This window comes from Chelon labrosus, assembly GCF_963514085.1.
Source record: "Chelon labrosus genome assembly, chromosome: 15".
Lineage (NCBI taxonomy): Eukaryota > Metazoa > Chordata > Actinopteri > Mugiliformes > Mugilidae > Chelon > Chelon labrosus.
Genome location: NC_140348.1, coordinates 4867419 through 4883532, shown reverse-complemented (window position 1 = coordinate 4883532; position 16114 = coordinate 4867419). Strand labels below are relative to the sequence as shown.

Below are 16114 nucleotides of genomic sequence, written 5' to 3'. Positions count from 1 at the left end.
CTGGAAACATACGCAAACAAATGACAGGATTACTGCAGGAACATAAAGAGGAAAACTGTATGTCAGTACAAGACGAAACCATACGTGGTGCTGAAGTCAGCCCAGTTACTGTTGGCAGATGATGTGGAGGAGGAGGCGTGTCCAGGCGCTGGAGGAGGTGTAGTCATTGGCTGCTGGGCGGAGGTGGGTGTGACTGAAGCCGTGGCACGCAGGCTGATTGGCGCTTCACTGTCAGGTATCCGCTCTGCATAATTGGCTGGAAACCAGCCGGTCCGCCCCCTGAGCTCACCTCCCAGCCAACCGGGCTCACCTGTCTGGGACTCATCCACCTATCACAGCAGAGGAGCAGCAGTGAGACAAACGGAAACTAATTCACACATTCAAAAGCCCCCGTTCAGAATGTCCGTCCTGGGGAATCTGATCACAAGTGACCAGCGAGATCCGACCTTAGACCACATGTGAAAGTGGTCTGGGGCACACCTGACCTCATTCCTTTGGTATTGTGATGATGTCCGTTTATTAGTAATGAGAGCCTTTTAAAATATTTTGTCTGTGTCGCTGTTAATTACACTTTGTGTGATTCTGAACGTATCAGCATGTGGTTAATTACTGATATGATCGTGTTGATGTATAAGGAATGACGTGGAGTTAAATGACTTCTTTCCTCAATCATTATATGGAAGTTTCCAGGGTTACAGTTAGAATCTTAGTTTTGTGCAGGTCTCAAAAATAACCAACATCTCGGCAAATATCATTAAATAATAACTTAATGTGTTTGTCAATGTCATGACGCACACACACAAAACAGCGTTGTTCGTGGTTCTGGAACTGTGTAGTTAATTTCAGGAGTGAACACAGACACAAAAAGCTGGCCACTTGCGATCAGATTGCAAAGGACAAATGTTAATGAAAGGTCAGAATGGGGCCATTGTGGAACAGGGCAGCTGAAATCCAGGAAGCACAATTACCATATTAGTCGTAAACTTGACATTTGTTAATGTTCCACTGATCATCTAATTTGATGCTAACCTGGATTGTACAATCAACCTGTCCTAACTCCTTCGTCTATATTCCTTTCAGTCCACTATGCTGTCTTATACGCATTTTACAGTCCTATTCAATAGGCTCATTGCAAACATTTGTGGTTGGTTTAGTCTTGTAAAACTTGAAAAACTGTGAATTTAAACTTGTGACAAAGAGAAGGAGATGTGACATGGAATAAATATGTTGCAAAGAAAAATGGGGAATCTTAATTGTGTACAGGTTTTACAAAGACAGAAACTTTTCTTCTGAAAGGTCCAACGGTAAACATTTCTTTTACTCACAGTTAATCTCATCATATTAACCATGAAAATGAAAAAAAAACAAAACAAAACACATCGATATTTACATTATTATAATGACTTGGTTAAAGAAAGAAAAAGGAAGAAGCATTCATCCACTGGCAAATGAATGAACATGGAGGTGAGGTGAACCAATGACAGCAAGCGTTCTAGCTTGTGATTGGTGGAGGCACAACACTGGTCGGGGGCAATAACTTACCCATTCCCCCTTCACCTTCAGTGTGCACAGCAGAGAAGAGAGGGGAAAAGTTAATGCACTCACCGTCATTTTGTACACATAAATCCTCTTGTGTTGTGTGTGTGGATGAGACAGTTTTGTGTGTACTACATACCATGATTACGTCTCCGGGAGCGATACTGATCTCATCATGGCTACGGGCATCAAATGGATACAGAGCCCTGTAGTAGACCACCTTCACTGACTGCTGCTGGTCGAAGCTGGTGACTGGCGCCTTCTGGTCAAAAAGGCTGGGACCCGGAGCCTTCTCTGTTGTCGAGAAAGAAAAATGTAAGAAACACATACCAAATCTATCAGCTTTATATTATATCTGTGTAGGTTATCGGTCATCCAGGCCATGGTATACCCAAAAACAAAGCTGAAACAACTAGATTTGTTTCTAGAAGATGTTTGCCACTCATCCAAGTATAATCCAAACCATCTGGTGATGAAACGGGAGTAAAGGAATGTCAAATTGGAAAATCCTTCTCTGAACAGAGGGGGGTGGACTAAGATGTAATCTACCATCAAGTTACAACACAGTTTGAACATCTGTCCCCGAAAGATTTCACCCACGTTCACACCTTGAGACTGGAGTCTCTGGATATTAATGGTTCAAAACAGTTTGCTCCAACCACAACTGAGCATCTGGCTGTTAACAGACTCTAGTCATTTGAGTTTCTGATGGTTAACAGCCACAGATGTTCCCATTTAAACCTCAACTCCCCACCAGTCTTTAAGAACTGAAGATGCTACTTGGACGAAACGTCTTCAAGAAACTCTACAAGTACGTTCATCTTTCGCACCTGCTGAAGCCCAGGGGTCAGCAGGCTGGCTGAACAGCTTGTTCAATTTATCTTGCTTGTCCTTCTTGCTCCTGTTTTCGTCCTCCTTTTCTTCGACTGATCCTGCTCCTTTCCTGCCCTCTTCCTCTTCCTCCATCGCTCTCCTCTTCCTCTCCTCCTCTTCCTGAGTCACTCTGTTTAGCCAGGCGTGGGGTGCAGAGAGGGACGGGGGGCTAGGAGGTTTAGGAGCCGAGCTTCCCGCTTCATCCCTCCAGGCGGCGCCTTCTTCAGATGACAGCCTGCATGGTGTGAGGAGCACATTTATTTCACGCGACCAACAAAAACACAACTTTTAAATCTGGACAGCTTATATGACATTACATCATTCTTACCTGCTCTCCTGCAGCTCAGCAGATTTCCTCTCGCTTGGGGTGTGCATGTGAGAGTGTGTGTGTGTCTGTGTGTGTGTGTCTCCCTCCTGCTCCTTCTGCTTCTGTCGCTGCTGCCGGCTATGGATCTCCCTCAGCTCCTGCAAATCATCATGGGATACAGGAAGGAACAGCGTTGAGGAGGAAGTGGGATCAGAGGGGCTGGTTGCTACGGGTTACCATTGACAACAAACAAGAACAACAAACACCAGCAGCGGCGGCAGCAGCAAGTCTGTATTAGTCAGGTGACCGAGGCAAGCTCCACCCCTTGTACTGTGTCCCTGGTAATATTGGCAACTATTAGACAGGTGAGAAGTTTGCAGATTTTTAAATGGGGAAGCGACAAATTGATGCTTTGATGCAGATGCAATGACCAGCACAAGATCTCAACGGTGGACAGGTTCAAGGCGTAAAGATGGAGGGTGTCATGTGTTGTCACACAAACTGTCTAGAAACTGTTACCTTTGTTATGAGATGGCAGTTTCGTATTTCACTGAACTTGGGTGTTTGACTCTTAAGGAAGAATTTGAGCAAGGAAAAAAATCTAGACACGATGTCATGTTTATGGCTTGATGTAACACACATAATTCTTCCTGGGTGAGTTAGGGAGACGTTTATTACCTATATGAATACGTCAGGCAGTCAATCAGTGTCAAGGGATCCAGTAAAACCACCTTTATGCTCACCAACTTTCTCACTACTGCCAGTATATAATCCTCTTCCTTTTTTTGCTCTTGCGTTTTTGTGAGTGTGGGTTTCTCCCTGAGAGTCCTGAGCTGCTCAAGCTGGCATAGACAGCAGAGCAGACGGCCTAGCACAGTCTTTAAAAGCACTGTCTAGTAGCACTGTCTAGTGCTGTCAAAGCCTTTCCTTTCTTTTGTTTTCGCAAAATAAGATTTTTTTTTATTGGTATATGGGAAGGGATGTCACTGGAAGTAGGTTTTGTCACTACTGGAGGTTGACCCCAGCCCCAAAACTCAGGGCTGCGGTTGTGGCGGTGGGGGCGGAGCTTGCACGGGGCACAACATATGTTTGTGGGATGGGTTAGAAGTAAAACTTAAAAAAATAAATAAATAAAAAGGCGGGAGGGTGGGGTGGAGGTCAGGAGATGCTACGGTGGTGGTGGAAGGAGGGGGAGGGGGCAGTTCTGTGTAGTCATGACAACCAGCTGTGCCATTAGAACACACTCTGTTACTATAACAGTACAAGGCAGCTGTCGTGTTTCAGCCAAACAACCAACGTGAGGAAACCTTGAGCAACAAGCAAACCGGTCAGAGAGAAGACAGCAAAACTCTGTATGATCTGAAACAGCAGGAACAGAGACTGGACACACAAACACACACATTCACTCAAACAACATCTGGTTTATCACATCAGCACAGTGCCCTGGTAGACTTCTACTAGCTTCTACACGTCTGGCTGAAACAACATTTGGTAGGCTGTGGCATTATTGTGAAGTGTAGTAAACTAGCCTAGCATAGCAGCAGCATAAAGTCACCTACTGACTGCTGAACTAGCCTACTAGAGGAGCATAGCTAGCCGCCTGAATGAGTAGTGAGCTACGACCAGAAACAATGTTAAAAGATACAGAGGATGGTCAGAATGGTTCAGGAGAAGATGAAGAAGAAGTAGAAGCACAATAAAGGAAGAAGTATTGCGAGAAGGGGGGGGGGGGGGGGGGCATGATGGGAAGGATGGGTTGTTGTGTAGACCTTTATAACGTAGTGTAGCCGAGCCAGACACACTCTGACGGCTGACACACACTCCTGTAGCTGACCCTGCTCCTGGTGCTGGAACACACACATGCACACACACATTCATACACACACACAATAGACACAGACACAGTTAATGTTTTAGTCAATATTTACAAGTAAGCATAAAATTGAATTCTTTTGGAAGCAGCTTTTGTAAATACTGTCTCTTATAACTATTCTTAATTTAGTATGAGACATATCAACAGTTTGCTGGACATGCAGAGCCGCTTAGAAGTACTTGCACGCTTCAGTCCTGAAAGTAGACAAAGGGAACCCAATCAAACTGATGAAACCATTATACTTAAACTATTATGCCTTTGAATGAGTTTATTCAGGAAAATGAGCCAGTAATACATATATGTGAGCTGGAAAAGTAAGTGCACTACAAGTTCCTCTGTTCAGGAGTGTTTCCAATCAATGTAGTGAGACTCAGGTGTAGTTCAGTACTCCATTTTGTTGTCTTTGGGCTGTCTAAAAGCAAGACGTATAATAGGTAACAATGGGAGCCAGGGTAAGTTGTAAGCAACTAAAAGCCTCTCTCACGTCGGCTAATGTTAATGTTGATGAATCTCCCATCAGAAACACCCTGAACAACCATGGTGTGCATGGCAGAGTGGCAGGGACAAAACCACTGCTCTCTAAAAAAAAGAACAATTCTGCCCATCTGCAGATGTCTAAACATCATGCGGATAATAAAGATATTGTGGAAGGACCTGAAGCAAGCAGCTTGTATGAGGAAACAAACCAACATCTTAGTAATGAATCAATACTGTCCTGAGAAATTGGCTCAGCCACTGTAAACGACTTATCAGCAGTTACTGGAAACACTGAGTTGCTGTTACTGTTGCACAAGTGGGTCACTGAAAACAAGGGTTCACATACTTTTGCAATTCAAAGATAAGAACAAATTCATTATTTAGTTGAATAAATACATACTTAGGAATAATAATTCAGTTTAATTTGCTTGAATGGGTTTTCTTTGTCTACTTTCAGGACTTGTGTGAATATCTACTGATGTTTTGAGTCATTTTTATGCAGAGATGGTGCAAATACCTTTAAGCGGCACTGTATTCAGTTAGTCTGATGATTTTCCTCAGAGTTTAAACAAAGACAGATATTGCACAATGAGGAGAGGCTCTTGTGACTCACTATGATGAGTAATGTGCTGTTACATCTGTAAGTGTCGTTATAGAAACAGGCCTAAAGCTGGTAACAGCCCAGGTGTCAACTTGTTTCAGCGCAGCGCGCAATAACCCTGAACAGATACTTTAAATGATTTGTACTCATTTATCATATTAGATAATAATCTGAAAAATGTTGTCTTATGTTGTTGTCTTATATTATTTCTAGGATTTTAAAAATGTTAGTATATAAGCTGACACTATTTATGCAAAAAAAGAGTGACTCATCAGTGAATCATTTATCTCTTTGGGATTAGTATTAAGTGGTATTAAGTACTGCATGCCTCCTTGTCGGATATGTAACCGACTGTGACATGTGAGATTAAAACAGCACACTAGAATCAGTCCATCAGTGTGTGTGAGTGTGTGTGTCACACCACTCACAACTTGACAATTACAATGAGACCTAAGCTGGCTGCAATACATCTGGCTGGCTGGTGGGGGCAGCACAGAGCAGTACAAAGTGAAATGTCACCACAAATCAGGCTGTTCACAAGTCTGGTTTGCAGGTGTTTAAGTCACTGAAACACCTGTCTGTCCAATTCAAATACAAACTTTTATGCTCCAGGTGTGACATCACCAGCAGAAGTTTCATTTTAAAATTTATATTAGTGTTTGTCTTGGCTGCAGTACCACCCCAGTCCAGCAGTGGCAGTGTGCTCTACCTGTCTCCCTCTATGTTCCTCCTGAAGTTGGCGTCGCAGGGCCTCTATCCTGGCACAGTGGTTGGCATAGAACTCACACAGAGACTGGTATGGGCAAGGTGGCAAAAGGCCAGTGGTGGAGATAAATAAAAGGAGTAGAAAATATAGAAGGAAGGGTTTTATTATGTCAGAATAAAATAGGGAGAAAATGAAGGCAAGAAGCAGGAATGAAATAAAGACAAGGACAGCGAGTAGAAGCAGAAAAGAATTGCAGATGAAGAGCCCCGGTGGGTATACAGGACAGATGAGGCAACAGCAGTGTGACAAGAGAAGATTTCGGGGAGAGGGAGTGGTGTAGAAAGGAAGGCGGAGGGAAGTATAGTCAAACAGAGTTCACATCTCAGTGGTCTGTGCCTCTCATTTGCAAGAATTGCACCACAGAGAGACATGACTGCACTTTACTCCGGAGAGAACCGGTTACCCGAACTGCTGGCTTTGTTTGGTGTTCAGCTGCTTTGCTTTACCAAATCACTGTGTAAATGTGGTCTACACCGAATAAAACGGAGATCATTAGATTAGCCATTCGAAACTCAATTTATTGCGGCCTGTGTTGTCTCTGCTCTCCTCCATTCCTTCTCATTCTCCTCTCCACTCTGTCGGAGCAGACCACGGGACTGATTTTCCTCTCTTTGACCTGTCTTATCGCCCTGGTAAATTGCTAGAAAATAAATACAAAGTAAGGGGACAAAGGGTGCTACAGGAAACATTAACAGACCGCTGTGATCCAAATCTGGAAGAATAAAGTCCCTCCATCTTCAACTTTTTTGGCGAAAGCTACCCCTCAGTGTTCCTGTGCACAGCTAGCTCTCTCCAAAAAGCAATCAACATTAATACTCATAACAACACACCAACATGAACATCAACACAGTGGGCAGATATAAATGTGAAAACTTTAAAAATGTCATAAACACAAAAAGTGTGACAATATTTAGCCACCGAGCTGTGGGAATGAAGTTATGAGGGATGGAAAACAATGCTGTGTTAACAAGCTACTTAAGGGGCTATTTTTTTAAACAGATTTTCAATTTGTAAGTCATGCATCACTTTACAGCAAAGGTTTATGTCACTTTTACATTTCTATGTTGAATGAACATAAAAATTCTGCTTCTCAGTATCAAAATTATGTAATCGAGTCATTTGGGATGAATCTTTTTCAAAGGTTTTTAATCTTATTCTAATGCCTTTCACTTTAAAGAGTGTGAATAATTATGAATCTGTTTATATTTAAATATGACACAAGAGTTCATTTATGCAGACTTTGAAGAAGCAAGTTATCATTATCCTGAAATCTCCACAAACACACTTGTGCTAATGTGCTACTGACCAAAACATCTTTCTGGCACTCTTCAGAGCTTGATTAAACATGTTACGTGTGATTAACAGTAAAAGCCAATTCTGCTGAATTAGTTCAATTAGAACGTGACCAGATTATTACCAGGTATAGCTGCGACTGTCCCTTCCTGTCATACTTTAAACAGTTGGTTAATCAGTTTACTGTTTACCTTCAGTTGGGTGTTGAATGCGTCTATTTCAAGCAGTTTGGCCCTCGTCTCTCTTTCCACAGCATCAAGCTGCTCTCTAAGCTGCTGTCTGCTGGTCTCCTTCTGCTCAACAGCCTTCTGCAGGGACGACAGACTATCACCTGAATACACACAAATGCATAGACAGCAAGACTCTGTGTCAGATTCATTGGGCAAAGACATCTTCAGACACAAGTTTGGTTAATGACAGACATTTTACAGCTAAAATGCACTAAGCAGAAAGACAGATAATGAGTACTCCTGCATCCTCAGCATTAATATACTCTAAAGGGCTGAGTATCACTACTGACTTCCTGAATTAATTTGATTCCAATTCACAATTTATTTGTTTATTCTGTCTTGTTTTGTGTCTTTATGTTTTTGTACAGTGACCTTGCGAGTCTTGAAAGGCGCTTATAAATAAAATGTATTATTATTATTATTACATGGTCTGGATACTTTCACATTTAATTCAATATTAATTCATTTAGAGATATATATATCAACTATATAATAACTATAAACTCTAAATAAAAGCCCCTAATTATGATGCTGCATTTTATATCAGTCTGTCTTTAGATTACCGTAGTAACACGGATATTGGATTTAGATGCTTTCGGGAGCAATAGGAAAAACAACACAAGCACAACGTTGTTTGAAACGTATATATTTCCAATATTTCCAATTCGTTATGAGAGCATGGTGGAGTAAATTGGACCCTGGTGGGCCGCCGTAGTATTAACACTGTATGGGAAACCCTGTGTTGTCATTGGTTCCAGAGATTTGTGGTACTTCCTTAATATTTTACATCTTTCATATGGCTTTGCTTTGTCCAGCTATTCTCTGCCGTCATACTTCTTAAATCCCATCAGTTTTCAGCAGTGTCTGTATTGTTTTGGATCTCCCTCACACATGTACTGATCTCAATGTGAGAGTGCAGCAAGATTTCTTATGAGAAGATGCAGGAAATGGCATATATGTTTAAAACTAAATCCAAGGATTTTATGAATCGATCGTATCTTTCAAATCAAGTTCAATTTGAATCGGATAATCTTGGTTTAAACCCAGCCCGAATACTGCATATTGCAGTAGTCAAAGCCTTGCAGTTATTTCAGTGCATGCAGTACTCACGGTGCAGACTGTTCTGTTGAACCTGTTTCAGCTGGTCGTTCAGACTCTGTTTGTCAGGAATTAGTCTCCCTAACCACTGCTGGGAGTCCTGCACACAACCAGAAAGACAGTGGAAGTAATTATCACATATTCCTTTTACTGATTACATATTTTGTACCACAGTCTACATAATAACTGTGTTATATAAACAAATCTGTTTCCTCCAGTGATTAAATCTAGCAGAAATTAATGTGACATCATCTGTCTGATTAATGACGGACCTGTAGCTGCTGTTGTAGCAGTGTGATTTCAGCAATCCGCGTTTCTCTGGTCTGGTTGGTCTGCTCCACCTCTCTCCGCTGAGCCGACAGTCGAAACCGTACATCCTTCAGTTTACCCTCCAACTGGGTTTTCTTGTCATTCTAGACAACAGGAGGAAAAGACGGAGAGACACAATGTGTAATATATATATGACACAAGGTACATCTCGATTACAACCAGGAAGTTTGATGATTTACATATTTTTATTAGGGCCGGGACTCGATTAAAAAAATTAATCTAATTAATTAGAGGCTTTGTAATTAATTAATCGAAATTAATCGCATATAAATATTTGACCTGAGAACAGTGAGAAGTAATTTTTTTCATATGGATTTTTAGTATACCATTGAATAATGACTATATTTCCCATCCACGGGGCCAACCAAAGCGGTCTCATCAGCTTCTTCGTTCATGTTCACTGTGGTTTGTTGTTGTCTGAAGTAATGAACAGTGTTGCCAACTCCTCAGTAAGGAAAGTAGCTATTGGCTGTCCTAAAAGTCGCTAGAAGTCGCTAAATGACGTCATCTGCTAATTTGCATAATTTACCTTTTGGATGTAATTGTGATGGAAGCTGTATTATTAACGCGCCTCCTTTATCCGGGCTTGGTATTGGCAAAATGACTCTAAAGAGACACTCTGGCACAGTAAATTAAGTTTTTTTTTTTTTTTTTAGTTTTCTTAAGTTTGGTTTAGTTTCTAGCCTACAAGTCACAGGCACAGAAGAACATGAGCATTTTTTGCCATAACTTGAATATTTTTAACATTTTTTGTACAAACGGTTTTTACTTGACAAAATTAACAATCTAAATGGATTATTATTTTATTATTTATTTTAGTGTGACAGTGAAGAAACATTTACATCCCGCTCTGTAAACCAGGGCGCGATCAGCGGCAGCTTTGCGCATGCGCCATTCGTTTGCAGTCTGGACGTGGTGGCGTGGTTCTCCCTCTCTGCTCTGACTGCTGCTGCGCGAGTGCTTTGGGACGGGAGAGGGGCTCACGGCAGCACCTGCTGCTTGTTGAGGACACTGGTAATGAACGCTAGTTGGTGCTCCAGTATAATCGGTCCGCCGAAACTCATCCAGTGAGAAACGTTCCGCGGTGCAAAAATAAGTGTGATTAAAATGCGTTAAAAAAAATTAACGCGTTATTTTTGTGTAATTAATTAATCTTAATTAACGCGTTAAAGTCCCGGCCCTCATTTTTATACATCATATGTCTGTTAAATTCACACTGCTTGTTTTTCGGGTTTATGTTTGGAGGAACCTTCATATTCATAGCAATTCATCAGAAGCTTTTACCAATCTTTTACCAAGAAAATGTTTTGTTGTCCAAAATGTGACACTGTGTGCAGAATACCCCTAGAGTCTCGTGTCTACTGTGTGTGCATACAGCTCGTTTGACTGTAGCGTGACGCAATAGTGTATGCTTCATTACCAGGGCCTCCAGTTCAAACTCCAGGGTCTTCTTCCTGGCTTTGAGCAGCACTATACTCTCTTGCTCTCTGTTTCTTTGCGTCAGAAGCTCCTGCCGGCGTTGACGCTCCCACTCCAGCTGACGTTGGCGCTCCAACTCCCGTTTAGCAGCCTGGAAAACAGGCAGGAAGTTTTCATCATACATAGAGGTGGTGGGGAGCAGTGAAAATCTTTTGTCTGCAGCAGATAAACTTCAGCTCAACCACCGCTTTGCAATTAATGTGCAGATACTTGGTAATTATTTTCCATCTCTTGGTTGTACCTCTCTCCTCTCTATCTCTTTGCGTCTCTCCTCCTCTCTCTGTCTCTCCAGCTCTCTCTGTCTCTCCAGCTGTTTTTCTAGTTCCTGTTGTCGTCTCCTCTCCTGCTCCAGACGCTCTCGCTCCTAAAACACAAACCCACAAAATGTAATGTCAGAACAAACAACTATATTACTTGTTGTAAGTTGCCCCAGTACATCGTCAAATTTTCCCACTGAAGAGATTGTTACACCGAAAGCACTGTATATTTTATGGCCTTTTATAGATGCCATAAAAATGAGCAAGTCAAATGTTGACGCACACAGCATGGAAATAAGAAATCATCAAAGTCAATACCTTTCTTTCCTGTTCCTCTCTCTCCAGAGCAGCCAGCCTCTCCTGTTCTTTCCTCTGCTGCTCCTGCAAAGCTTGACGTCTCTTCTCCAGCTCCAGGTTGCCTCGCTCAAAGTTCTCCCTCTTTTTATCCTCAAAAGTCACTGCAGTAAGGAAAAGACAAAAACTAGCATCATGTGAGCCACTGTTTGTCTAAGTCTAAGAAGACAAAGCAGAACCAGCAGTGTCAAATAAGTGTTTGAGGAATCTATGTTGTAGAAGCCAAAATATAGCAGTTTCAAATTAGTATTTTGATGCTAAATCCCTAATAATAATAATAATTTCCAGGGGCAGTAATACACGCTCTAGTGTCAAAACCGCCAAAAAAAAAGAAGCAGAAGAAGAAGAAAGCACGCAGAAAGTTCAGTTTTGAAGCTCTGCCAAATGCTTCTCTTGATAAGAACTAACTTATCTGCATTCATGGTTGATATGTACAGAATTACCACTGGATCAAGCAGCTGGTTACATTCCAACGGAAATGCCATGACAAGACGATTCTGCACAGTATTTGTCATTGTCTGGGTTTGTGGCAATTATAATAACATACATCTGCATAAAGCAAGCATATTTGTCCACTACCATGTTGACAGGAGCAATAAAAACTTATATCTCCTTGAGGTAGATTCAAAACAGCTTAAAAAAATGATTAATCACAGTTATTTTAATCTATAGTTAATATCAAGTATCGTCAAGGCTGGCTTGGACAGTTCACCTGGTAATTTCTTTTCTTGGTTGCTCTCGGTTTCTTCCTCCACCTCCTCCTGGACGCTCTTCTGATCCGACTGAACACTGTCACTTCGTACACGCCTGACACACACAGTGATAAATACACAGTCAATACCTGTACTTTCAATGCTGTGACTCCACGTGACTAAGAAACACATTGTATTCCTGCTGTTCTTGTTTGTAATTTAAAATCACCAGATGAATTAAAACAATTCAAATAGAAAGCCATTTTGCAGTTATCATGTTTGTAAAAATTTGGTTCAGTTATTTAGCTGCTGCTGCCAATTAGTTAACAAAGCAGTGTTTACCTGAATGTTGGTGGGAGGTAATCTGGTGGTAACACAGGGGGCAGCGGTAACCCTGACATAGCCATATCTATGAGGTGCATAGCCAAGATAAACTCCTCAGCTGTGAGCTTTCCATCCTGGTCAATGTCTGATAAACTCCTAAAGGGGAAATTTTTACATTTAAAAGAACTATTGTCTTTGAATTTGATAAATATTAAAATTATGAATTTCACTGTACTGACCAGATTGTGGCCAGCTGGCCCTGAGGAAGACTGGACTGCATCAGGATGGTGCGCGCTTGGGGACCTGCACCACAATCACATATCAAGAAATGCCTCAAAAGCACAAATATGCCAAAATTATAATAAAAAGAATAACATGCTAGTGTGGGACGTACCAGTGAGGTGTCCACTCATCATCTTGTCATGGGAGTTGAACAGTTGTCTGTACTTCAACCTGGAGGACTGAGGAACCGCCCAATCAGATGGAGGCTGACTGCTGCGATGAGGAACAGATTAAAGAGCAGAGTAACGTGAGGTGACTGCAAAAGACGACACTTGGTTCATGGTTTAAAGAGAATGAATGAACCAACAGTTTGTCAAGATATTGGCTGAAACAACAGAAAGATGCAAACAGTTTGGACTCTTTGACGTACACAGCAGCATCAAACGACGACACCTTCTGCAACTTGGTACTGGAGCGATTAAACGAAGAAGACTTGTTGACAGAGGGAGCAGCTGAGGGAGACAGAAAAAAATAATCTGAATGACATCCTCTTGGTGAGTATTGGGTCACTCGCAGGGCTTAATCGTGTAGTTTTCAGGTGGACACCACTCACAGACGTTCTGAAATAAAAATCTAAACGCCTGTCATTGTCAAACAAGTCGAGTTATGTTTGTTTTAGAAATACCATGAACTAAAGGACTGGGAATCTTCACTTGAAGCTTTGCATTTCTTCTTGTCTGTTGCAATTTTTCTGCACAACTGCGACTTACAGCATCCATACAGACGTAAAATAATGTATTGTAAATATGACAGCTATCAAATATTATGTGTAAACAGAACTGAGACGCAACACAAACACTGCAATCCTCTTGTGATGCTGTGATACCTGGGTGGGAGAAGCCTGAGATGGGCTGCATCATGCCTGTAGGAGGAGCTCCGTTGGCGATGGGCTGCGGGAGGGGAGGCGGTACGGATGAGACGAGCGGGGGAGAGACGCCGACGGGAAGAGGCGGCAGGGGGAGTGGGGGCACCCCTGGTAGAGAAGCCGGGAGGGGAGGCATGGATGGCATGGGTGGCATGCCTGGATAAAAACAGATACACAATACATAAGTAATCATCACAATATTTACACAATATAAAAGAACTGAAATTATGTTTTCATTTTGGAGACTGTGGTTAGTAGTACTATTTTACTGTGTTGTACCGACACGTTTCTATTGTTTAGACATCACCATTTTAGTCAATGGACTAGGCTAAAGAACACCCTCCAGAATAATCATCCAGTTGAATCAACGCTTTCTGACGCTGTCTCAACATCAACTGAACATTAGAACAGTCTGAGATGAGAGAGCTACAGCACACATCTGAAGGACAGGAATCCATTACAACTTTATCCTGTGTGCATTATAACTTTATTGATTAGAACTGAAGGCTTAATAGGCAAGAGGAAGAGATTAGAGAGAGTGACCTCTGGAGAGGAAAGACCGACATCATCCTTATCAAATACATCTGCAGAAGTTGGGCCAACAAGACAAGAATAACTGAAAGCAGTTGTGACATTAAACATAAAATATTACATCTGTTATGACATTAAACTGTGTGCAGTGTTCCATTTCTATTACATAACTGAAAACGAAAAGTCAGAGCCACATTATAACTATTATAAGAAATTCCAAATTAGTTTTCACAATTACACTCCAAGTCCTGCGTCTGTGTCAGTCTTACCAAATCCGGTCTGAGGGGGTAAAGGCAGTGGGGGCTGTTTCATACTGGGAGGAAGTGACGGGGGCAGAGGGTGACCCTGGAGTTTCAGCTTGATGAGTTTCATGGCGATGGAGAACTCGTGAATGTCCATACGGCCATCGCTGTTCATATCAGCCAGAGCCCTGCAGGTAGACAGGAGGAGGAGGTCATGTCAGATACTAAACTGGAATTACTGTCCTGAGGTTGTTTGCCTCCACTGGACTGTCAGGTTGCAGTTTAAACCCATGTCTGCCCACACTCATGTATCATACCCCAATCAACCATAACATTACGATTATCTGCCTAATGTTGTGTAATTTTGTGCCAGGGTTCATTATCCTGTTGAAAGAGACCACTATGTCAAAATAACTTCCAAATGTATGACAGGACCCAAGGCCTCTCGGCCAAACACCATCACACTGCCTCCACCAGCTTGTTTTTGTCCACATGTTGCAAAATATGACCCATCACACCAGGCACCGTCTTCTATTGCTCCATGGTCTCTAGTTCTTATGCTCACATGCCCTTTGTTGGCGCCTTCAGTCGTGGACAGGGGCTGGTTTGGACCACGCAGCTGAGGGCGGTTTGCTCCCCACGTGCATCAATGAGCCTCAGCCACCCATGACACTGTCATGAGTTCACCTCTTTTGCATCCTAGGACCACTTTTCCCAGGTACTGATCACTGCAGTTCAGGAACACCCCACTGTTTTTCCTTTTTCCAACATCAACTTTGAGAACAAAATGTTCATTTGCTGCCCAACATATCCTACCCACTGAAAGGTGCCTTGATAGCCAGATAAACAGTGATGTTCCTTCCATCTGTCCGTGGTCATAATGTTAAGGCTGAATCTACTGTATCTACCGAAGACTGCCAATGAAGACTGAATTTAATCAAAGTGGCTGTCACCATGACAGGTACACTCTAAGACATGGCAAGAAATAAAAAAACATGTCCGAATATTAAGTATGATTTTCAGAATAGTGAAACTAACAAGCCGGCTGTTCAGTATCTGTAAACCTGTGAGCTAGTAGTATCTTCCTGCTTAAGTAACTCACCATATTTGGGCCAAGATGGGCGGGGGCAGCCCTGATTGGAGGAAAAAGTTCCTGGCCTGGTCACCTAAAAAGGCAAACAGGAACAAGACATGAGATCACAGCACTGGTCAAAAAAACGACAGCCACTTTAAACAATGCTAAAAACAAATGACCATTTGAATTAATTAATTGTGGTTAATGAGGCCCTACACAAGCCTTTCCCAATGCTGACGCTGCACGCCTCTCTCTTTGTTCCATTACTGAGGCGTGCTTTCTTATCAATCTAAAGTCTTGGCTGTAAATGGCAACGTTTCTTTCCAAACTGAAGCCCAGTCTCCTTAATTCAGACTCCATTTCCTGTAACAGACTGCAAGCACTGAAGACATTTGACACCTGGACATCAAGTTCCCCACAGAGCCAACAATAAGGCATGTGACACTGGCCTTGTGCGTGCCCTTATCTCACCTTACCAATGTACTGCAAAGCTATGTGTGGCATCTGGATGGTTACCTGTGATGTATCCCCCAGCAGTCGGAGAGAGGCTGTGAAACTGCTGATCATGTTTGGCTCTCTCATCCACTGAGATCAGAAACACATCTGGACCTAACACACACACCATAAAA

At 42.2% G+C, this 16114-nt stretch overlaps 1 protein-coding gene across 1 annotated transcript in view; it reads right to left on the bottom strand.

The window, feature by feature from the left end:
* The window catches only part of itsn1 (intersectin 1 (SH3 domain protein)), a 46657-nt gene that overhangs the window by 22416 nt on the left and 8127 nt on the right, over positions 1 to 16114 (bottom strand). Inside the window, exons 3-23 of the mRNA XM_084561369.1 lie at positions 16002 to 16094; positions 15513 to 15576; positions 14438 to 14598; positions 13599 to 13793; positions 13143 to 13224; positions 12885 to 12985; positions 12730 to 12793; positions 12509 to 12646; positions 12187 to 12281; positions 11439 to 11578; positions 11105 to 11227; positions 10805 to 10954; positions 9327 to 9467; positions 9067 to 9154; positions 7918 to 8057; positions 6377 to 6460; positions 2738 to 2874; positions 2367 to 2644; positions 1676 to 1830; positions 1543 to 1557; positions 85 to 329 (exon numbers count right to left, since the gene is read on the bottom strand). Coding sequence (XP_084417495.1) covers positions 85 to 329; positions 1543 to 1557; positions 1676 to 1830; positions 2367 to 2644; positions 2738 to 2874; positions 6377 to 6460; positions 7918 to 8057; positions 9067 to 9154; positions 9327 to 9467; positions 10805 to 10954; positions 11105 to 11227; positions 11439 to 11578; positions 12187 to 12281; positions 12509 to 12646; positions 12730 to 12793; positions 12885 to 12985; positions 13143 to 13224; positions 13599 to 13793; positions 14438 to 14598; positions 15513 to 15576; positions 16002 to 16094 — 2689 coding nt within the window. The remainder of the gene's footprint in view (positions 1 to 84; positions 330 to 1542; positions 1558 to 1675; positions 1831 to 2366; positions 2645 to 2737; positions 2875 to 6376; positions 6461 to 7917; positions 8058 to 9066; positions 9155 to 9326; positions 9468 to 10804; positions 10955 to 11104; positions 11228 to 11438; positions 11579 to 12186; positions 12282 to 12508; positions 12647 to 12729; positions 12794 to 12884; positions 12986 to 13142; positions 13225 to 13598; positions 13794 to 14437; positions 14599 to 15512; positions 15577 to 16001; positions 16095 to 16114) is intronic.